The sequence below is a fragment of the Desmodus rotundus genome, chromosome 3 (genome assembly GCF_022682495.2).
Source record: "Desmodus rotundus isolate HL8 chromosome 3, HLdesRot8A.1, whole genome shotgun sequence".
NCBI classification, from domain to species: Eukaryota; Metazoa; Chordata; class Mammalia; order Chiroptera; family Phyllostomidae; genus Desmodus; species Desmodus rotundus.
This window is the reverse complement of record NC_071389.1, coordinates 33438468-33459948: the sequence shown is the minus strand read 5'-3', so window position 1 is coordinate 33459948 and position 21481 is coordinate 33438468. Positions and strand designations below refer to the sequence as shown.

The 21481-nt window shown below is 44.1% G+C and overlaps 1 protein-coding gene across 15 annotated transcripts in view; it reads right to left on the bottom strand.

Moving 5' to 3' along the window:
- Positions 1 to 1584: 1584 nt before the first annotated feature.
- Positions 1585 to 21481, bottom strand: part of ELAVL4 (ELAV like RNA binding protein 4) — a 154195-nt gene continuing 134298 nt past the window's right edge. For 11 of the 15 annotated variants that reach the window (XM_045204321.2, XM_053919914.1, XM_053919916.1 and 8 more), the window contains 4 exons: positions 11056 to 11209; positions 9171 to 9396; positions 7515 to 7553; positions 1585 to 4573 (listed from right to left, as the gene is read on the bottom strand). In XM_045204321.2, the coding sequence (XP_045060256.1) occupies positions 4204 to 4573; positions 7515 to 7553; positions 9171 to 9396; positions 11056 to 11209 (789 nt within the window). In that variant the 3' untranslated portion in view covers positions 1585 to 4203. The remainder of the gene's footprint in view (positions 4574 to 7514; positions 7554 to 9170; positions 9397 to 11055; positions 11210 to 21481) is intronic. The other 4 variants (XM_045204320.2, XM_045204324.2, XM_024571206.2 and 1 more) reach the window with 1 other exon arrangement.

Below are 21481 nucleotides of genomic sequence, written 5' to 3'. Positions count from 1 at the left end.
AGAGTGTGAGTAGAATGTCCTTCTATGGATATTTTAAAGACCTATTTAAATACTTACGGCTTTTTGTAAAACTTTAAGGAGAGATCTGTTGGAGGCTGGGGAATGATCTGTATCGAACTGATAAGATTCCACCAGCTTCCAACACTCTGAAATAGTGTATCCATTCACTGAAGTGCACTAAAAGGGTATCTTTAAGGAGCAGGGGTGGTGATGATAGTTTTGGTAAAAAAAAAAACTATCATAGGTTTGGCAGCAATATTTTTAGACGCTGTACACATGTTTGTGAAGCTCTGTTATTCCTGCGGCCACTATTAGTTTGAATGCCCAGTTTTCTCCAGAAAAGAAACATAGGGGCTTGTCTTTAAGAAAAGACCCAAATAAAAATCTTTAAGTTCAACTATGTAAAGTTCAGGCTGACAGAGTTTTGATATTTAGCTTGGTTAATTAAATATCATTCTTTGCCCTGAATCTAATTAGCTCAACCACTGAGGTAATTTAATATAATAACAATAAAAAAGAGGCTAATGAAAAGTGGAAGAGAATCTGACTATTCCTTCCTCTGCCTCATTGGGACATTTCTGCTTCAAGTGTCATGTTTTATGGGGGATTATGAATTTTCAATTAGTGAGCAAATGAAAGTGAAAGACAGATAGTAGATCATCGATGAGTGATTGCATCAGGAAATCACTGAAAAGCTCATTTGTAAAGTTCAGGTCATATTTCAATATGACTTCATGGTACCTTAGACAGCTCTTCCCCCCCAGGTTCAGTTTAAATCATGCTTTTTATTCACCGTATGAATAAGTCCCTGGTTAGGGGTTCTCTTCAAGGTAAGAAAGTCAAATATATGCTGCTTCTAAGCAAAAATGAGTGCTAGAATAAAAAGGTGACCTTTCTTGTTTAGCTGCCGCTTTTAGCACAAATGGTCTGTCTCCTCAACATTGCTCGAGCTCTGCATCTCACGCTGAGGTGCTGTGCCGGAGAAGCAGCCTTAGATTCAAACCCCGGCTGGAAATTCGCCGGCTATTTCAAGGTACTGAATCTCATTGAGCCTCAGTATTGTCATCTGTGAAATGAGGATAGTGCTACCTACTTCTCCCAGGTGGCTGGAGGAGAAAGGGAGAGACTGTAGAGGCCGCGACACAGCCGTCTGACAGATAATCGATGCTCTGCAAATGGTGACTCCCTTCAGTCTGAACACGTCACAAGTATGCTTATAAATCAGTAACAGGCACTAATGTATCATCAAAATGCCAAATGTGCCAGCTTGTTATCAACTAGGACAGTGTTCCTCACACTTTAAAGTACCAGTGATTCACCTGGGATTCTGGTTAAATATAGATTTGCATTTGGCCTGAGAGTCTGCATTTTAACAACTCCCAGACGACGCTGATACTGCCAGTTGGAGATCACACTTTTAGTGGCATGGAACTAGGGCAATGACTTTTGAATACTGAGCTGACTTTTGCAACTTAGCAAAATGGAATTTTACTTTACCTTTTTTGTTTTTGTTCAATGATAAAAATACTGGGGAAATCTGAAGATGCTACAGAAAAAAAGTTTGAATAAACACATTTAAAAATCTGGGAAGCTCAAATCCATTCTACACACTTTCATTTATTGTCTGGACAGATAAAGTACAAATAATTCAAACACAACAAGATTATGGAAAAAAACAGTTACAATACTTTCCCTCAGAAATCATCTAAACTAGCAAGGTTAACATGAAGTCATTCATTATAACTAAAGTATACAACTGCCTGGTCCTAAGATTTTTTTTCCTTTTTTTTTCCCCCAAGTGTGAACACATTATAGAGAAGAGATTTTGGCATGCCTTTCCCACTAATGCTTACTTAGCAAATGCATCAACACTTGGCCAGCAAACTGCGTTCATTCACAGCAGATGACGTAAAAAGGTTTCCCTGAATGTTGAACGAGTGTTCTCTGAACTTAAATCTGTTATTTTTTTTAAATCAAAAAGAGGAAAAAAAACAGAAAAAAAATTTAAAGGAGGAGTCTATGATGCAGCCTTGGTTTTCATTACCTGTCTACACTACGACTACCACTACGAAGTTTGCCTCTTCGGTGTGAAAACAACAGTCTGTCTACATGCACTTCGTGGGTTCAGCATGGAAAAAAACGCACAAAATAAGCACAAGTTATAAATAACCATAACGTTTTATTACCATTAAGACTAAACTTGTATTGAAAAGATTTTATATAACAAGACAAAAGCAATAGCAAATTTAACTATCAACTAGATTATGCATAGCGAGTAACTGTTTCTATTACCCAGGGAAGAGCATGAACCCTTGTCTTTTTTTTTGTTTTGTTTTTGTTTTAAATATATAACCGTACAAAGCACAAACATACTAAAATGATCAGTGCACTGGACGCGGGAGAATGCTCCCTCAGTCATTTTGTTCCCTTAGCTCTGTTTTGTTTTCCCCAATCTGAAATACGTTAAAATAAAGACCCAGTTGGTTTTATTTTTCTACTGTGCAGTAAGAAAAAATATTCACAACAAACATGACAATATATCAAACAATAATTCTACACAAGTTACCTTGATACCTCTTTAACTGTCACTTAAATATCATAAGAAAACATTTTAAGACATTACAAACAAAACTAGCCAAGTGTTACAACTTATAATAAATTAACCCAAAGAAAAATAACTTTATATATATATATATTTATATTATATATACACATACACACACAACAGAATGACACGATAATATGCTTCTTCCCATAGTTTAAGTAAACAAATAAGTAGTCTAGCCAATCTAGCTATATTTGATCTCGGCCATAGGCATCATCACATCAGCGAATAAATAAATAAGTGTTTCAAGCAACATAAACAGTGTTTCAAATGTACCAACACAGCCCAATTCTATCAGCATGGGCTACAAAGTGAATTTGAGAATTCCTTAATGAATCGAAAGCAAATGTATTTTTTGTTTTCCTCTCCTAAACACATTACATTTAACTATGATACTAAGATATGTAAATAATTTCGTAGCACCTACTGCTCAAACTAAGGAAGTTTTAGATCAAAAGGAAAATTAATCTTTTAAATTTTTGTTCTGCTGACATCCCATACTGATGACTTAAAGAAAAACTGTCTTTCAACTCATCTCCTTGCTTTTGGGTTTTGACTGTGGGGAACTGTGGTACCCTGGGTAGAACGAACACTCCTTTCCCCTAGTAATTAATAATTTTTTTAATTATTATTACATGCTATGAAAAGATATGAAGATCATCTGTTTATAGCCCATCCTTCAAAAAACAGTCTACGAATCCAGTTTAAAACACACATCTTGATCTCTAAAAAGTTACCAGTGCAGTATGAACGCGACAAAGTTGTCAATTTCCCCTAAATTAGCCAGTCAAAATATTTTTTTCTCAAATCCAGATTCTCTTGTAAAAATTCTTTATATTTTATAAAAATAGATTTTTCTTGAAACCCATTTTCAGCAAAGAGACCACCTCTTTGGCAACAATGTTAATGTTATTAAATTGTTAATGTCATCAGGTTCCCCCCTGCCCCCGTCCCCTAACAGAAGACTGTTTTAGTTCACATGATATAAAAGAAAAAAGGAAAAATAAAAAAATTTGCAAAAGTTTTTTTCATTTTTGCAATTTTTATTATTCCTCTTTAATTTGTGTGGGTTTTTTTTATTTTATTTTTTTACCAATCTGATTGGATCAACATTTTGACAAAAAACCAAAAAGCTTTTTTTCGTTCTTTGAATCCCATTACTTTGTAAAAATTGTTTTATTTTTATTATTTTTTTTGTTTTTTGATTTTCTTCTTCAAATGAGTGAATGGTCATCTTAAAAAGACCCACCTTCAAGGAAGGTAGTAAAGTTAGCTGGCTGGGTAAAAATCCCTGCACATCGCTATCTATGTATATTATATTCAACAACGACAGCTATGAAAGAACATTCAATGCATCAAAGGTATTTTTTTTGTTGTTTTTTTCTTTTTTTTCTAAGCATTATAAAATCCTTTCCTGGTACACCTCAGGATAATCCAATGTTTTAATACTTAGGCAACACTGGCTTATAAAGTCCATGGTTTAATATAAGCCTTGAAAGGTTTGTTTCTCTCTCTTTTGTGTGTGTATGTGTGTGTGCACGCGAGTGTTTTGTTCATATATATTTATATATATATTTTAATAATTAAGGATGGGAGATTCAGGACTTATGGGCTTTGTTGGTTTTAAAGGAAACTTGCAACACTCGGTCTCCCAGGCGGTACCCATTGAGGCTGGCGATGGCCATGGCGGCCTCGTCATAGTTGGTCATGGTGACAAAGCCGAATCCCTTGCACTTGTTGGTGTTGAAGTCGCGGATGACCTTGACGTTGTTCACTGCGCCAAAGGGCCCGAAGAGCTGCCAGAGGACACTCTCATCGGAATCAGGGGATAAGTTGTAGACAAAGATGCACCAGCCTGTTCCTGTGTGACCAGGAATGTTCATTCCCACAAGGCTTGTCATCCCATCTATGGTGATTGGGGAGAACCTGGGGGGACAAGCAGAAGGGGGGACTGGTCCAGACATCAGTCTGACCAAGGATAACACAGAGATGCACAGACACAGACACGGGGCAGAGGGCTGAGTGAGTGTTTGCAGGAGAGTCTTCAGGGTTTAAAAACTAAAAAACAAAAACTAATGTCTGTGGCATTTCCTCTGATGGGAATGGCTAGATTGGCTAAGACACATATATGCCAAGAGAAAGGCCTAGGTTAATTCCTAAAAACCAGAAGGCGCTCCCAGAGCAAGGCTCTATCATAGTTCTATCACAGAATATAGTCACAGGGTCTCCCACCCCGCCCGTATCCTCCCTTCCCACAGCAGACAGTGAGCTCCTGGGGAAGGGGCTCGATTTCATTCATTCTGTTGCTCTACTTTTTTATTCAGTGGAGCACCTATAGGAATCTCAGACAGAGTGACATGTAGAAAACTCAATGAATGTTCTTTAATTAAATAAGTGAGTAACACTGGTGGATGTCAATCCTTGGGAATTTTTTTTTTATTTTTTAAGGCAGATTAGGGGATGGCTCTGGAAGTGCTCGGATCTACCATATTGCAGTCCCTTGACTTATGGTTGTCAAAAGATCTCTTGTATTATTGAGGACGGAGATATGGAGAAAGAACAGACATGTCTGGCTATTAATCAGATGGGTGGCTCATGTTTCACTCAGGATTTATTCAAAAGAGTTCCCCCCCCAAAAAATGAGCAATAACTATAAAGGTGTATCACTCCCTGATGCTATATTATCTGGGATTCATTTCTAAGTGTCACAGGAGTGAGATTTCAAGTGGTTTGTGCATTTCTATGTCTTGAATCACTGTGCATTAAAAAAAGCAGAAAATTGTTATTTACCTTATTACAACTACTTTTATATTTGGCTTAGAAATCTTCTCAGTTTTCATTTAATTTTGAAAAGATAAACAACCCTTCATATTCTGTTCCCTGTCCGATACAATATATTCCCGTGTGATTCATGACAGAAGCATCAGATGAGACAAATAGGGTGCTAGTGCCTACAGCAGGAAAGCATGTTGATATTTTATTTTATACCAAACTTATACAGGGATTTTGACCCTACACACTATTAGCTTGCTTTTGACATGATTGCGGGTTTTTTTGAAGTGTGTGTAGGAGAAGGAGTGGAAGCAAAAACTGGGGAAGAGAAGGGGTAAAGTGTCATCTAGGACTGCTTGAAAAATAAGCAAATAGTCTTGGAGATTTAAAAGTCCTATGGAAGAAAAGTTCTACATCTAGAATTTTGACAATCAAATTACTGAAGATATGTTAAACATGACTCAATAGACATTACTTTTGGTATTATTCACTAAGTCAATCTTCTTTCTTGCTTAAAGACAAATAACCAGGTGAACCCAAAAACATCATCATACAGATTCCTAAAGGGCAAATCCATGACTAATTGCTATTTGCATTATTTCTGAAGACTCTCTTCTCAACCAGTTCTCCTCTAACCGAATAAATTGACTCCATTCAAGTTTATAGGTAGAGAACAGTTAAGTATTTGTGATAAGCCCAAAGTCAGGGTCAGCAATGACGTTTCAACTCCAGTTGGTTATGGCTACCTGGAGCACTTTGGTAGGAAGGATTTTGGGTCCAAGTCTGGGTTTAATAGGAAGATGAGAATGCATGCTCTTATCAACTAGCGCTGTTGTCTGTGGGTGGGGAACTGGCGCAGGTGGCAGTCACGCATGCTGCTGTGGGTCTTCCCCGGCTCCCTCTATGGGTAGGCATCTCTTCTCTGTTTATAATGTTTGCTGCTACTTCGCTAAAGCTAGGGAGCAAAGGTAGACGACAGAGCTGGCAAAGATGTAAAATGTGTGGGGATAGGCAAGCAGCGTGCTAGACACGTGGAGGTCATTCTCTCCCTGGCTTTCTGACAGAGAAGTCTGCTGTCAAGGTGTGTCCTCCACTGCGTGCCTGTTTCCATGGCTGGGCACTTACCATACATGGCCGAGTGGTGAAAGAACGGCCTCGTACGGGGGTGTGATGCAAACTATTAAAGACCACATCTCCTTCCCTTGACTGTAGGAAGGGGAATTAAAGTGTGCAGCTCTACTGAGCAGGATGATGAAGATGCTGTGTCCCTAGTAGCTCAGTGGAGCTTATCAAAAGCACATTTGGGAATCTCACAGACACAGTGATATAATGCACTCAACTTCCCGAGATTCGGCTTTCAGACTAGGTCTGGAGCAGCCTTGTGACTGTATTCAGAGATCCCCAAATCTTTGACCCTATTTGAGCCCCTGACCTCATAAGTAAGCTTTATGTGAATGAAACAGCAAAATTAAAACACGCATACATGTATCATCAAGGGAGGATTTATAATAACCGTTAAAACCTGTAATAACAACAACAAAAACAAACCCTGGTTGAGGTGCACACAGATACACTTCACTCTTGGTCCTGCCCTGAAATGCACGCTGAGGGTGGGTGGAGGGAGGCAGAAGGTCATCCATGCATTTAGTCATGTTTTGGCCAGGGGCTGGTAGTCCCGAATCTAATTTTCCCACTGACAATCATAAGATTGTCAGCCATGATTAGCAAAATGTTCCAATTTTGATTCGCTGGAATTTGCCCTCTTAACTGAATCTTGGCATTGCTAATGCAAAACAGTTGCTCTGCGAGTTTGCAAAATCAGCTGGCAGAGTTGCAGCCTTCCCCTCAGGAAAGCTGCTCGGAGGACCAGATTATCAAGGGCTCGGTAGCTGTGGCACCTGAACCATAGGGGAAGCCCACCTGCAAATGAAAGAAAAAGTGAAACACACAAACAAACTTTGTGTGCCCTAAAAGAAACAAAACCAACTGAGGTCTGAAATTAAAATTAAGAATTTGACATGCTGGTGGAAGAAAAAGGAAGAATTAAAAAAAAGTAAAGTTAGTGAATTAAAAAAAAAAATTCTAGCCCCAGTCTGTGCCAACACGGACATCTGGCAATCTGTGGAGTTTTAATTACCTCTTTACGCCATAGGCCATATTAAGCAAATTGTCCAGCCTGCAAAGAGAAGGAGGGTCTCTGGGTTAATGCCTCACAGATGGCAAGATCGCTCAATGGAACTATTAATAAGAATGCTCCATTTTCAAAGAAGAAAAGCTCAACAACTTGCCCCAATGCTTAGGAGACTATCCACCAGCAGATCCCCCCTTTCCTGCCTCCTATTACAAGTAATTCATGTTCAGGTCAATGCTAGAGTTTAAAGCAAGTGTCTAATGAGTCTCCCTTTCTTTCAAGGTCTGAATCAATCCCGTTCCCCCCACTTCTCAGAACATTTGTGTCTATTTTATTTTATATTGTGTGTGAAATTGTTAAAAAGAGGCAGCTTCTTAAGTTGTTCACATTTTTGTTTTAATTAAACTTGCGAACACAGGTCTCTGTTTCATATTAACAATACATGCACACACAATGCACACAGAATGGATCTTTTCTCTTAGTCTAGCTACATTAACTAAATCTTCTTAGTCCACACATTTTTGCCGGGTAGGGAGAGTTTTGGGGTTAAGATTTTTAAAACTTAGCTTCCTATTTACAAGGCCTGAAAGCGCTTCCCAGTGCACCGCTATTATGTTATAATCTCCCTCATGCTCAGCACCTTTTGGGGACGAGCTATTCACACCATGGGCAGTAGTAACCATAGTTTCCACCATTAGAAGCCTGCTGGAAAGGCTTTTTACATAAATACTGCATGGGCTCTCACACAAAATAAAAATTAGATGACTTGGACTCTTCACGAAACCATTAACCATTTCAGATTCACAGGGCATGGGAGGGCACTGCAGAGGCTCATGTTTCTTCTCCCTGTGGCTAGATGGAAGGGCTGCCTCTCTTCCCATGCGGTGTTTGAAAAGGAGAAAAACCCTTTCATTGAAGGGAAGTTGGGACATAATGATTTAGAATTACTATGGGTAGGTCAAGAATATTCGTATCACTTGCACGATGGAGGCTGTTCAAGCTCATACTACCTTCATGGAGAGGAGCCTGCCTTTCAGAAATGTCCCAGGAGAAAGGAAATGCCCCATTGCACCAGGAGCTTCAGGGGGTTGGGTACATAAAGGAAACACTAATAAGGCGTGGACAAAATCTTCCTCCTTGTTTTCCGGAGACTGCTGACTTAACAATCGGAGTAAAGTTACCACAAAAGAGAGTACCCTGTGTACCTAACCCATTAGAGTTCCTGCAGAAGAAAGAGGAGGAGGGGCTAATCCACTGTCCTTGGCAAGGATCTGCCTCCCGACCCATTCTTTTCTTTGACTTTAGTGAAGCCACTGCCTTAGCCTTAAGTCTAAGATGCTGAATCTGGTCACATCTGTGGTTAACTCTTATTGAAACTGAATCTTCTTATTTGGTGAAATGCAGAAATTTTGTTTCAACCAAAAGTCTGAAGTTTAACCACTGTCATTGTGGTAAATTGGAAGGGGGCCTGGAAGAGTGTCTGATCCAATCCCCTCATTTTACGAGAGTGAAAATTGAGGCTCGGGGTGGGAGCTGTGCACAGTGATTCCGGGGGATGGAGGTTCTGACCCTTGCCCCATTCTTCGGGGCCACAGGCTTCCCTGGCCCTTGCCCAGCTCTGTACCCAAGTAGCAAGATGAGTGGGCACATGCGCATGCCTACCTGAACCTCTGAGCCTGGTGGTGAAGTGGGCCGGGGTAGCGCCGGTTGGGGGACTGGTAGAGCTGAGAGAGCAGGGCCTGGCTGGATTTCTGGCTGGGGTTGTTGGCAAACTTCACAGTAATCGGTTCTGTAGCACCGCTGGGCTTCTGGCCATTCAGCCCTTTGATGGCTTCTTCTGCCTCGATTCTTTTATCAAAGCGGATGAATCCCACCCCTCTGGACACTCCTGGGGAAAGAGAAAGAACCTCCATAAAAACTGAACGAACCAAACTGGTAAACATCTCCAGGAAGAGATGGGCTGGGCCCCAAGGACATCTGTGGGGAGTTAGCACACTGGTGGGGCCTGGGCTGAGCCTGGCTCCCTGAATATCTCTCATCCATCAAAATGCATCTGCTTGCATTTCTGCCACCATGGCTCTGGACCGGTGACTTCCACCCACAGAACACGGGCATCTCTCACATCTGTCACTTCAGTCCTCCACCACCATCCTGCTCAGTCCTTATCTTCCTTTAGTCGCTGTAACTATCATCCACTGTCCGGTTTCTCACCTTCCAGTGGGTCCTCCATACCTAGCAACTAGGTAATCTATTTGAAAAGCAAACCCTGACGATATTACACCCTTTAAAATGATCTTCTATGCCTTTTTTGGTACCTTTTCAATTTCTTACCTTGTTTATGATTCCTGTTCCTAATTGTTCCCCACTCCAAACACAAAATAACAAATTAATAAAACCCTCACGTGGCTCGATGTGGCAAATGGTAAAGTTCAGACTTTTTGGAGTGGCATTTAATGCCCCCGAAGATCTTGTCCAAATCCCCTGTTGAGCCTCTGCCAGCCGTGCTGAGCTGCCAGATGTTCCTAGGACAGGTTGTGTTCTTGCTCAGCTCCATGCCTTGAACTGTGCCCTACTCAGCTATGCTACAGGACACATCCTATCTGCCTAGAGTGCTCTTGCACTTCTTGCCAGATGACTGCAAGTCATCCCCTAAAACCCTGTCCAAACTTTACATTCTCCATGGAGCCTTCCCGACAATTTCCACCAGGCATGGCATGCCTTCACCTGAACTCTCACGGTGCACTGGACAGCCCCTAGCAGGTACTAATCACACTGGAGTCCTGTAAGAACTGTGCCTCCTTTACCCCGAACCCTGGTGTCCCTCTGCACAGTGTCTGTAACACAGCCAGCTTCAGTGAGGGTTTGTTGCATAAATTACATGATAATAACATAATGAACTATTCCTGGGGGGTGTTTTAAATTGGGATCAAGTTGGAAGTATGTGAAAACATTTTGTTATTAAAATGCAACCCAGGGTGCCTTACATTTCTTACTGAGAGGTGGTGGTTGCCTTTCTTTAGTGTGGACAAAGTACCTCAGCACTGGATCCTGGCTTCATACCTCTGCACTGTTACTAACTTGCTGGACCGAAGTCTGACCCCCCATTTTGGACTTCTGTTTCCTCATGTGTGAAACGGGGCAGTCTGAGGTTCCCTGTAACTATAATGCTGTCATCAGGCGGAGAGCTACACATACAGGTCCTTTTCACACACCAATGTAGGGTTACTGGGTTGAGGGTTGAAAGACATTTCAAAAGTCATATGGTCCCACTCTCAGCCCGAGGCCTGAATCACCTTCACAACCCTGCCAAGTGGATGAGCTGCTGCTGGAACTGCTCCTGTGACGGAGAACTCCTGCCTCCCCAAACGGCCCATTTCAAATGTGGGCAGTGGACTGAGAAGAAGTCTTTCTCCTACGTCAAAGATCTGTCTACTCATGACCCATATCCTTTACCCTAAGGGACCATTAACCCACTGCTCCCATCAGTCACAGGGCACTGGCTGGTGACATGAGATGCAAGGAAAGAAATCACAAAGAAACACTTCACCTGTGACTTGGTCAACCAGGATTCGTGAGGTGATGATTCGGCCGTATTGTGAGAAAAGCTGCTCCAGCTCCTTCTGGGTCATGGTTTTGGGAAGGCCGCTAACGTAGAGGTTAGCATCCCTGATTGAGGCAGAGCTCGGACGGGCGTATGAGACCTGGGAAAAGGCAAGAGGAGCTAAATCCATTATAGGTAACACCCTCTGAGTGGGACCGAGTCACAGTCAAGATGAGAGAGCCTCGCCTATCATTCTAACTCATGGTGTCAGTTTAAATAACGCAGGAGCTCAGATTTTTAGCTATTCTTGTAATAGCAACGAGAACCAGGAGAACGGCATAGAGGAACAAAAGGAGAGTTGACGATAACTTAAAACAAATGCACAGATAAGGGTCTCTAAGTGCAGAACAAAATAGCTACTGTATGGCAGCTGTTAAATGCAGAACTACCCACGCCTGGAGTTCTGAAGATTTACCTCCTGGGTGTGGGTGTATAGATGATTTACTGTATCCAACACATAATAATCTTTGAATAAACCAAAAAAAAAAACCCCATAAAATTTTGCTCTGCGGATCTCTCTCCTTGCTGCCCTCCCCACCCCACTTCCTTCTTCTTGAGCACATAAAGCGATCAGGTTCTCTGCAGGATTTTTTATGTTCCGTCTTTTGTGTTGCTCCAATCTGTTCCCACAAGGTCTGCTCTCACTGAATGACAAAGTGCTGGTGAAATGGGGCTGAATGAACATCTGCTTGAGAAACTGGATATGTGACCTTGTCATAACATCTGCAAGAACCAGTTGCTTTCGAACTTGGAGGCGGGCTTGGAGGAGGAGCGGATAAAACCACAGTAAACAAAATGAGGGCATGGTGGAGGGGAGGGAGGGAGAGGGCAGTGGGAGAGAGATGCAAGCCTCACCAATGGTTATAATAACTTCAACTTTGCAAATTTGTCCTCCCAGATCTCTCAACTGCTTTTCCCCCCAAATAAGCTAACACAGAAGTGTAAACAGATCTGAAGTTCCATCTGCAAGAAGCCAAGTCTGAAGCAGCGCACACAAGCAAAGCAAACCCCAACAGTCATTAATTTTAGACTTTCATTTACTTATTTATTTATTTTTTAAGAAAACAACATCAGACATTTGAAATATAATTTACAGCTAGTCTAACAAAAGCACTTTCCTGCTAAAGCTATTTCTGGGGTGGTTATGGCTCAGAATAGATGATGAAAAACAGTCATCGCGGAGCACATCTGACAACACCGGACAGGAAGGGCCCACACGCCTTAGTATTTGCAGTTGGGAGTTTTAGTTCATCTATAATCGGTTCACAAACCCTGCAAAGGCTATAGGGGTGAGTGTGTGTGTGCGTTCATGCACACACAAAAGCATGTGTGCAAAAGGAATGGTACATGTTAAACTGTCCCTTTGGCATTAAGAACTAAACCTCCAGCAGCAAAGAGGACCTCCTGTCTGAAGCAGGATCTGGCAACAAGGAATGAGGGAGGAGCAGACCCCCTCACCACGGCACTCTCTCCCTGTCCACGACAGATGCCAGATCCCTCTATGGGTTCCACACCTACATCTAGATGTTGACTCAACAGACAAACAATGTGAGTGGCTAATCTGTCCCACTGGCCTCCTCCTGCTGCTGGAGCAAGGCAGCTCACCTGCAGTGTCTGCATCTAGAAACTCATGGGTGGCCTCTCTAGGCTCCTTCCCAGGAATAACTGACAGGCAGAGGGGCCTTTACATGGAGGGCCCCTGTATGTGCATTTTTTGGCAGGTAGGGTGAAGAACCAAGGACCCTAGGAGACTGCCTGGACAGGGTGCCACTCCACACAAGGATCTGCTATCCCTGTCCTTTAAGAGATAAAGTCTTTCCCCAGTTATAACCTTGCAAAAACTCTTTTTGAGGCATGAGGAGGGATCGGTAGGGAGAAAGAAATAAAAACATAGTGATATATCCATGGTAATGAAAGTCACCCTTGTGTCACACCTGCCAATTACTGACAAATTAATTATCTGAATGACCTTTGTGTTCCCTTAAAACATACCCTCCCACCTCTGTGCATTTGCTCATGGGGAAAAATTTTCCACCTACTTCTTCAGATTCAAATCCCACTGCTCTTTCAGGCTCAGCTCAAATGCCTCCTTCTCTAAAGAGCTTTCCCTGATCTTACCTGCTCCTAAACCCCCCCTCACCCAGCAGGACTCTCACTGAGCTGCACCCGTGGTACTTAACCTGCTCTGGCCTTAATTCACCATCTCTCCATCTTGTCCACTGATCTCCTTGAGGTCATGGGTTGTACATGTGTGTCTTATTTAGCTCTGTGGCTCTAGCTCCCAGCACAGAGCCTGACCCCCACAGAGCACTCAACACCTACTGAAAGAGTAAATGAACACCCACAGATCATAACGAATGATGCTGACATTAAAGGCTCTTTGGGGTTAATTGCAGCTTGGATTCCTGAGAATTAAGGGGGAATCACTGAGAGGTAAGCATCCAGAATCACAGCTGTGTTTCCCCACTAAGCTAAGTGCTAAGGCATAGATTTCCCATTCTCCAGTGTCTGGGGCTGGAAGGACTGAAAAAGTGTTTAAGGCTAGATAGCATTTAGAGGCCTCCCCTTAGCAAACATTTCCTGAGGGTCTGCTGTGAGCCAGGCACAGTGCTGCACGCTGGGGATATACAACAAGCAAGAACAAGGCATGGTCTCTTGCCCTAAAGGAACTCCAAGTGCAGTGGGTGCAACAGACAACACTCAGAAGGTGATCAATCAGTGAGTTAAATGGAAGAACGGATTCGTACATATATGGATCCATTACCACAATGCCACAGATGTGCGCTATTCCAGGGCTATGTACACAAAGAAGACAGAGCTGAGGTGAGACCAGTGGAGGGACAGGTGGTGTGACAGTGTGTGGTACGGTCAGGGAATGGTGGCCTGATGATACCCCTCCTCTACTGTGAGGACCAACAGGAAGATGAAGAGCAAGGACTTAGTGTAGTGCCTGTCTGGCATGCAGTAAATGCTCAAAGGATAGTAATGACCTTGATTTCCATTAGTTTTGGGCAGCCAAAGCTGGGGTACAGAGGGGAGCAGGCTGGCACAGACCAGCTAGGGAAAAGAAGCTGGCACTGGGAAGCCAACAACACAACCAGAGCCATTTCCTCAGAAGATGATTCTGCCAGAGGGAGAACCTCAGACGGGGAGAATAACTGCAATCGATCCCCGGAGACAAACCCCAGCCGCAGAGCAGCACCAGATCCCACAGGTGGTCAGCACCCTGCTTCTTCTCTGCCAAGCCAAGTCCTGCTGCTTAGCTTTCCCCCGCTATTTGGAATGGTCTGTCTATTGAGCTCTAAGTCCTCTGTCCAGGAAACACGTAGAAGTAGGAATAGGCAGAAATGATGGACAAAAGAAGAAAAGGATCTTCCCACATTCAATTTCCAGAACACTCATTGTGGTATCTAAAGTTTTCAATTCTCCTCATACATTTATTAAATCCTCACTGAATGACTACAGGGGGCAGGTTCTTTGCTAGGGTGAGACATTTCTAAAAATCCCAATTTTCAGCTCCTGCAGAGTCGAGGACTGCTGGCTTGTTACCCCTACGGAGCCAGTGGCCTAAAGCCTGGGGCTTCCAGTGCTGGAGAACCCTGTGCCTAAGACCATGGGGATCCTGCTTGCGTCCGGAATCCCTGAAGACAAGACTGGCATTTCTAGGCCAGCACTGATCCTGCTCTGGAGCTCAGAAAGAGCAGGAAAGGGGGTGGCCACTCCTTTCTCTCTGGATAAGAGTGACCCAAAGGCAGGTGCTGGTGAATGACTGACTGACTTCACAAATGGTCTTGAGGAAAGATCTGTGGTCCCTCCAAATTTCCCCTTCCTCTCCATCCCTGCAGGCTCACAGCAAGGCTACCCCTCCAAGCCTGGAGCTGTGAGCCCTGACTGTGGGCCAGCTCCAGTACTCACTAGCTGTGTGACCTTGGGCATGTGATTATATGTTGGTAAGTCTGTTTCTTTACAGGTAGAAAGGAGGACAATTCTCCTTTGATGGGTTATTGTGATAACAGATTGAATGTGTCTAGCACATACCTAGAATTTAGTAGATACTTAGTAAACCTGATTACTGATGAGTCATACAGGCTATTGTGGGCCAGCCTGGGACTCTAGCCCTCACTGGGATGTGCTTTTCAATTTTACCACACAAGCAAACATTTGGAACCCTAACAGTGAGTTCCTATAGAGGCGATGTCCTCTGTCTTCCTGGTGGGGTCTGGATCATCCTTTACTATTTCAGTGCCCTGAGTTGTTAGCTCTAGCCCATTCCCACAGATTCCACTGCTTCTAGCCACAGAAAAAGTACTTTCCATTTTCCAAAGTGACTTCACAAGGCTGCTCTCAGACATCCTCCCCAAGGTGGTGAGGGAGGCATTGTCATTCCTCTCAGATGGGCAGCAGGACCAGGGCTGGGTGCTGCTCCTTCCCATGCAACACTCTCAGGTACCCTCACCTGTGCACAGCCAGGGCTTTGCCTGGGCGGCGGTGGTCGGGGGAGGAACGACATGGCCTGGCAAAAAACATTTCCTGAATCATCTGGCAACCCCTGCCCCTGATCTCATCTGCCATGGTACAGAAAAGGGAGAGGACTCAGAAAACATGATGAAGGCATGATCTTGGGTGCGATTAGGAAGATGAGATGAGAGGAAAAGGCATCCTTCTTTGCCCTGGAAAGGAGCTCCTTCAGGAAGACACTGGCATTAGAACACAAAAGTTCATTCAGTCCACCCCTCCCTCAACATTTCCTGTGTGTCAGGCCCTGTGCTGGGGGCTGGGAGCGGCTCTGCTTCAAGGAACCCAGTCTGGTGAGGGAAGTAAGCAAACAAATGAGTGCGATGCAGAGGGCTATTCCTGATAGGGATGCTCCTTTTACACTCCCTGTGTTTTCTTCCACGTGGAGGGAGCTCCCTGGAGTAAAAGTCTAGGCCTCCTTGTACCCCTTCCTCTCTCTTCTCCATGGGAAGTGGAATGCCTTCTCTAAAGAGGCTTTGATACAGGAAATGGGCATATGAGCCACACACGCTGCCTGCTTCCTCCTCTCTGGGAGTCAGATGCCAACTGGAAGCACACTTTCTGTTCCCAGCTCTCAAGTTCCATGGGAGCAGGTTATGACCTCATATGGGGAGGCTTGTGGGGGCCAGAGCACCTGTAACAGGGTATGTCAGCCTGTCCAAGCATGGGGTTCTGAGTTAGGAAGCACACTGTGTCCACGGATTCCATCTGGGCCTTACTCAGTAATAAAGATGACCTCAGGATCCCATATGCTTTTCACTTTTGTCTCATCTCTCAATGGGTTTAGAACTTGGAGGTTTCATTTGTTGGGACCTTTGAATTACAATAAGGACTGACATCACTGACTGGGTGTTCTCATGAGCTCAGTGTTCTACTCACACAACTGCCAATCTCTCTAACCATGGTTCATGGTAAGTGGAAACAAGGTGACAGGTGGCATTGGTGATCCAACAGAAAGCACCATTCTTGAAACCTGCTTCACAGAAACTTGATGGTATAGGTGGCCTCAAAAGTTCCAGGCAGGATCCAAATAGCTGGCTGGCCACCCAGCTTGTACATTTCCAAGGACAGGAAGCTCACTACCTCATGAGGCATCCTACACCATCACTGGCCATCACTGATTCATGGGAAGTTCTTTCTTCTACTGAGTTCCAAACTGTCTCCCCCACAGCTTCTAACTTCTCCTATTTCTATTCTAGCTCCATACACTAGGAGAGTTCTTCTTGTCTTCATCGCCCCTTATCGTGTGGGTCTCATGGACAGGTACTGGTTAGAGTCTCAAGCAGCTGTATTCTGAGACAGACCCTTCAAGGAAGTTCTCATTTATGTTACCTTAACTGAAAGTGAGCATCTGTTCTGGAATGGAAAGGAGATAGAGTAACTTCTTTAAGAGTAAGGACTTTGGGGTTGAAGAGATGTGGGTTTAAATCCTGACCACTTACTGGCTGTGTGACCTTGGGGTAAGTCACTGAACTTGTCTGAGCTGCATTATTTGAATAACATAATTTAGAAGCTTTCTAATAGAGCTATCTGAGGGTTAAACAAACTGATGATGTAAGATTCCTAGACACAATGCCTGACACACAGTAAGTACTCAATAAATAGTGGCTTTGACACAGCTGCTATGTAATCAGGCCTTTTGCTAGACCCTGGAGGTGCACAGATGAATACAATAATCCCTGACGTGTAGATTATTGGTCTAGCAGAGGAGACATACACAAGGACTGATCATTCCAGAAGACCAGGTTGCAGATTTTCCCCAATCTGTTGTCACACCCAAATCTCTGAGTGAGCACAAACTCCCCAGAGCACACAGATCCCTGGGAGACATTCACTCCAAAGAGACTGGGAGAATAGCGGCAGGGAACAGACTCTGGTCCTTCTTGGGCCTTTTAGCCGCAACCCTCCCAGGGACCTCCAATCCTATCTTCAAGAGCAGTAAGAGAAGAAAGAAGCCAGCTGGCTCCTGAAAACCACAGCTTTGATGGTGAGGATAGGCTTATCACTGCCCACAGACAGGGCAGGTCACAGCTTATGTGGCCCCAGTCTTCATACTTCCCCCACCTGCCACCTGATACATGATATTCTGTTATCAGGGGTAAACCTGACATTAACATTTCCAAGGGAGTTCTGAATGGGCCCCTTCTCCCCGCTCAAACACTCTCAGTGGTTCTCCAGCACCTCGTGACAGAAGTCCAAAATGCTTTCCTGAGCATTCCAGGACCTCTGGGATCCAGCCCCACCTCTCCTCTCCTGTTAATTTTCCCATGTACCCTGCACCTCAATTCAAACAGAAAAGCTTGAATGTGTGCTCAAAGTTTCTATTTCCATGTCTTTGGTTTTGCTGTTTGTTCATCATCATGGCAAAATGGACTCCTGCCCATCCTTCCAGGCCCAGCCTGCATGCTGCCTCCTCCATGAGGCCTGGGCACAAATGATTGCTCTCTCCATGGACTTTACAGATGGCACATGCTTCAATGGCAGCAGCTATCACACCCTGCTTCCCATCACGGCCATCTGTGCCAACACGGGATCTGCCCTCACAGTCTGAGCATTCTGGGGGCTTGTGCAGACCTCCTGGGGCATCTAGTGGCAAAGCATTATGTAGGGCAGGAGCTGAATTGAATGGAGATGTGTAATATACTGTATGCAATGAATTTTAGCTCCCAGGAGCTAACTCTGGTGTGGAGAAGCCAAAACAAATCATGAAGTTGAAGAGTATCCAAGAACATCATGGCAGTCTCTGGCACACAGTAGGCCAAATAAATATGTCTTTAAGAAAAATGGTATGATGACAGATTTGTGCGCTTCACAACTTTGTATTAAAAGTCCATCGAATTGTCAAGGAGGCTTAATAGGTACAAGAATCCTGCTGTCTGTCTGGTGGCCCCTAGAAGGGGCAGATGTGCTAATGATTTAATGGCCTGGTTAGTAGAAAAGCTAGTCTCAGACTCAGGGCTTCAGACATTCAGTCACTCTCTTCACCAAACTGTAACTCCTGGCTCTTGCTTTGTGAAAGGCCGATAAGGTTTCTGTGGCTACCTGGGTGCTCTGTAATACTTTCCACTATGCAAAGCCTTTTGCATATGCTGCCAGAGACTTATAAGACTCAGACGCATTCTTCATTCTGCTTCTCTGAAACACATAGATGGAAAAAAGTCTTCCTCTCTGCTCTTGTAACTTTCACCTTAGGAGACACTCTATTCATCGTCATTCTGGGGACCATTACTTGAGCACCCATTGTATGCCATGATTACCTATAAGTGAGATATTATTAGTTCCATTTTCTGGATGACAAGCTCTGGCTCAGTGAGGTCAAGGACTTGTCCAAGGTCGCCAAGCCAAACTAAGACAAAGATGGATATAACTCCAAGTTTTGGGATCTTTCCGCTACGGCAGGCTAATGTGGACAGTGAAATAAAAGCCGTGTACTTGGCACGAACGGCAATTGCCCTGGAGTGCTACCAAGCTGGAACGATCACGCTGTATTTTATTAGATAGACTATTAGAGCTGGAAGGAACCATTCTGCAGATGACGACATAAGTCCAGAGAAGTGAAAGTAAGTTCCCAAGGTCAGCCTAGCAGTGTTTGACAGAGATGGGACTTGGCTCTTCATCTCAGCTCAGAGCTCTTTGGACTTAATAAGGAGCGGAAAGAGGAGAGGGAAAAGCTCCATGACTGTTAATAGGCGGGCTGATTTGCCCTGGGGCTTCACGATAACCATGGAGAAGTGGTTATTTTCCAGGCTCGCTGGTGTTTTAGGCCAGCATTGCCCAACTGAACATTTCCTGTCTGGGCTCATGAAAACGTTCTAGATCTGTGCTGCGGAATATGGTAGCCACTGGCCACACGTGGTTACTGAGTACTTCAAATGTGCTGCGACTGAGGGACTGAACTTTTCATTTCATTTAACCTTAATTTAAATTCAAATAATAGCTATATGTGGCTAGTGGCTACTCTACTGGACAGAGTGGCTACAGGCCCAGAAACAACATGAAGTTACAGCACCTCAGGGACCTTTAGGATCGTGTAGTCAGACCCCAGTCTGGTACAGGAATCCTTTCTACATCATCCCTAGTGACTCCATTTGAACGCCTGTGACAATCAGGGACAGACACACTGTGACCCAAGGCAAGTGTTCTACTCTCATAGCTTCACAAGTTCTTTTCATAGGTTATTAAAATATAGGATTGAGTTTTAGAGTCACTTCAGACTTTCCCCCCCTAGAGAATGGAAAAGCAGCCCTTGTGGGGTGAATATGTGAGTGGAGCGCCCTGGACAACATCTGCCTCCAGACAGTCCTTGGGGGTCAGGTCTGTTAAAACCATGATGCTGAGAATGGGGCCCACGGCAGCAGGCAGGAGTTGACCAGCGTGGCCAAGAAAGGGCCACTGTTTCCTGTGATCTGAATTTCTTTTTTAAGCAGCTCACATCACACTGTTGACTGTTTTTACGCTTGTGGACTGATAAGCCTCAAGCCCCATTCCACATGCTTCTGAAAACCTACTTGTCCTCCCGACCCGGACCTGTCCAATTTGCTTTTGTAATACAGACACAGGACTCTGTGGATGACCTCTAAGATACTGGAATCCTATCAACCTCACTGGCTGAGGACGGCAGGGAAACTCTCTCTCAAACTCCTGTTCCAGATCCCTGTATCTGAAAATATTCACTCAAAGGAAGTTAACAGCAGCCAAACAGACTCTCTCATGGGAGACAGAGAGCAGCTTGGTACAACTGGGTAAACGGGTCTCCAGTTTCCACTGGCGCTGCTGCGTGCCCGCTCTTGGCTCCTTGGGGACTCAGTGATCCAGCCACCCTTGCTGTGACCTTGGTGGGGAAGTGCTCTAGCACTGGCTCTGACTACAGCTGTAATGGCAGGGGGAGAGGAATGTCGTTTATTATTAACAAAACTCAAGGAGGCAGTCTATTGTTTCTGGGTGGGGTGATATCCGTCAGCAAAAAATGATCTGCTAACTCTCCGGGAAGCATTAAGAGCAGTGATAGGAGAAATAATTGCTTATGCCAAGCGCAAAGAAAAGATGCCTCAGCGGAATGGAGGCCTTTAGCAAGGCAGGTGGATGCTGGGGGAGGGAGGCGCGGCTCCCTGATGACCCCTGGCAGGAGAAAGAAGAGGGAGGGGCAAACTGGAACCTGCAAAATTCAAGTGTGGCAAGAACCCCTGGAGGCACTGTTTGTGCTATAGAAGAATAGAGTGAAGAATAAAGTGAAAATGGAGAAATGGCTAAGCGGCAACACAGCACAGAGAGGCTGGAATAAAGAGCTTGCTCTCCCTCTACTTCACGGACAAGGGAGATTTTTCTTTAGGAAAAACCTTTACTCACACACCTTCCCCTTCTCTAGTCCTGCTCCCTCTGAACCTGGGCTCCTGCCTAACAATAAAGCTTCTTCTTACTCTCTCACCCACTTCCTGACTGAGAGCCAACACTCCTGGGTTCACTGAGGGGCAGAAACACACCTTTTGCCCCCCATCCATGACCTAGTCCTGAAATCACTCACACCTCCAGTTTGCACAAGAGCTGTGCTCTGCGAATGTCTTACTTAAAGCAATGTTTTTATAATTTGAGTAATAGCTTAATGCAATTGGTAGAAAAAGAAGACACAAAACCATTTGCGAACATTTAACTCAATGAAAAAAGGAAGGAAATATATAAAAATGTTAACCACATTGAGTTGGGAATGGCTGATACTGTCTTTATTATTTGATAATGCATTTTTCCAATAATTCATCAATAGGCATGTCTTGCTTTTAAAATGAGTTAAAAATGCTCCCAAAAGAGCTGATGAAAACCAATGTCTAATGCTGACAAAAATCAATCACAGCAGGCAGCAAGC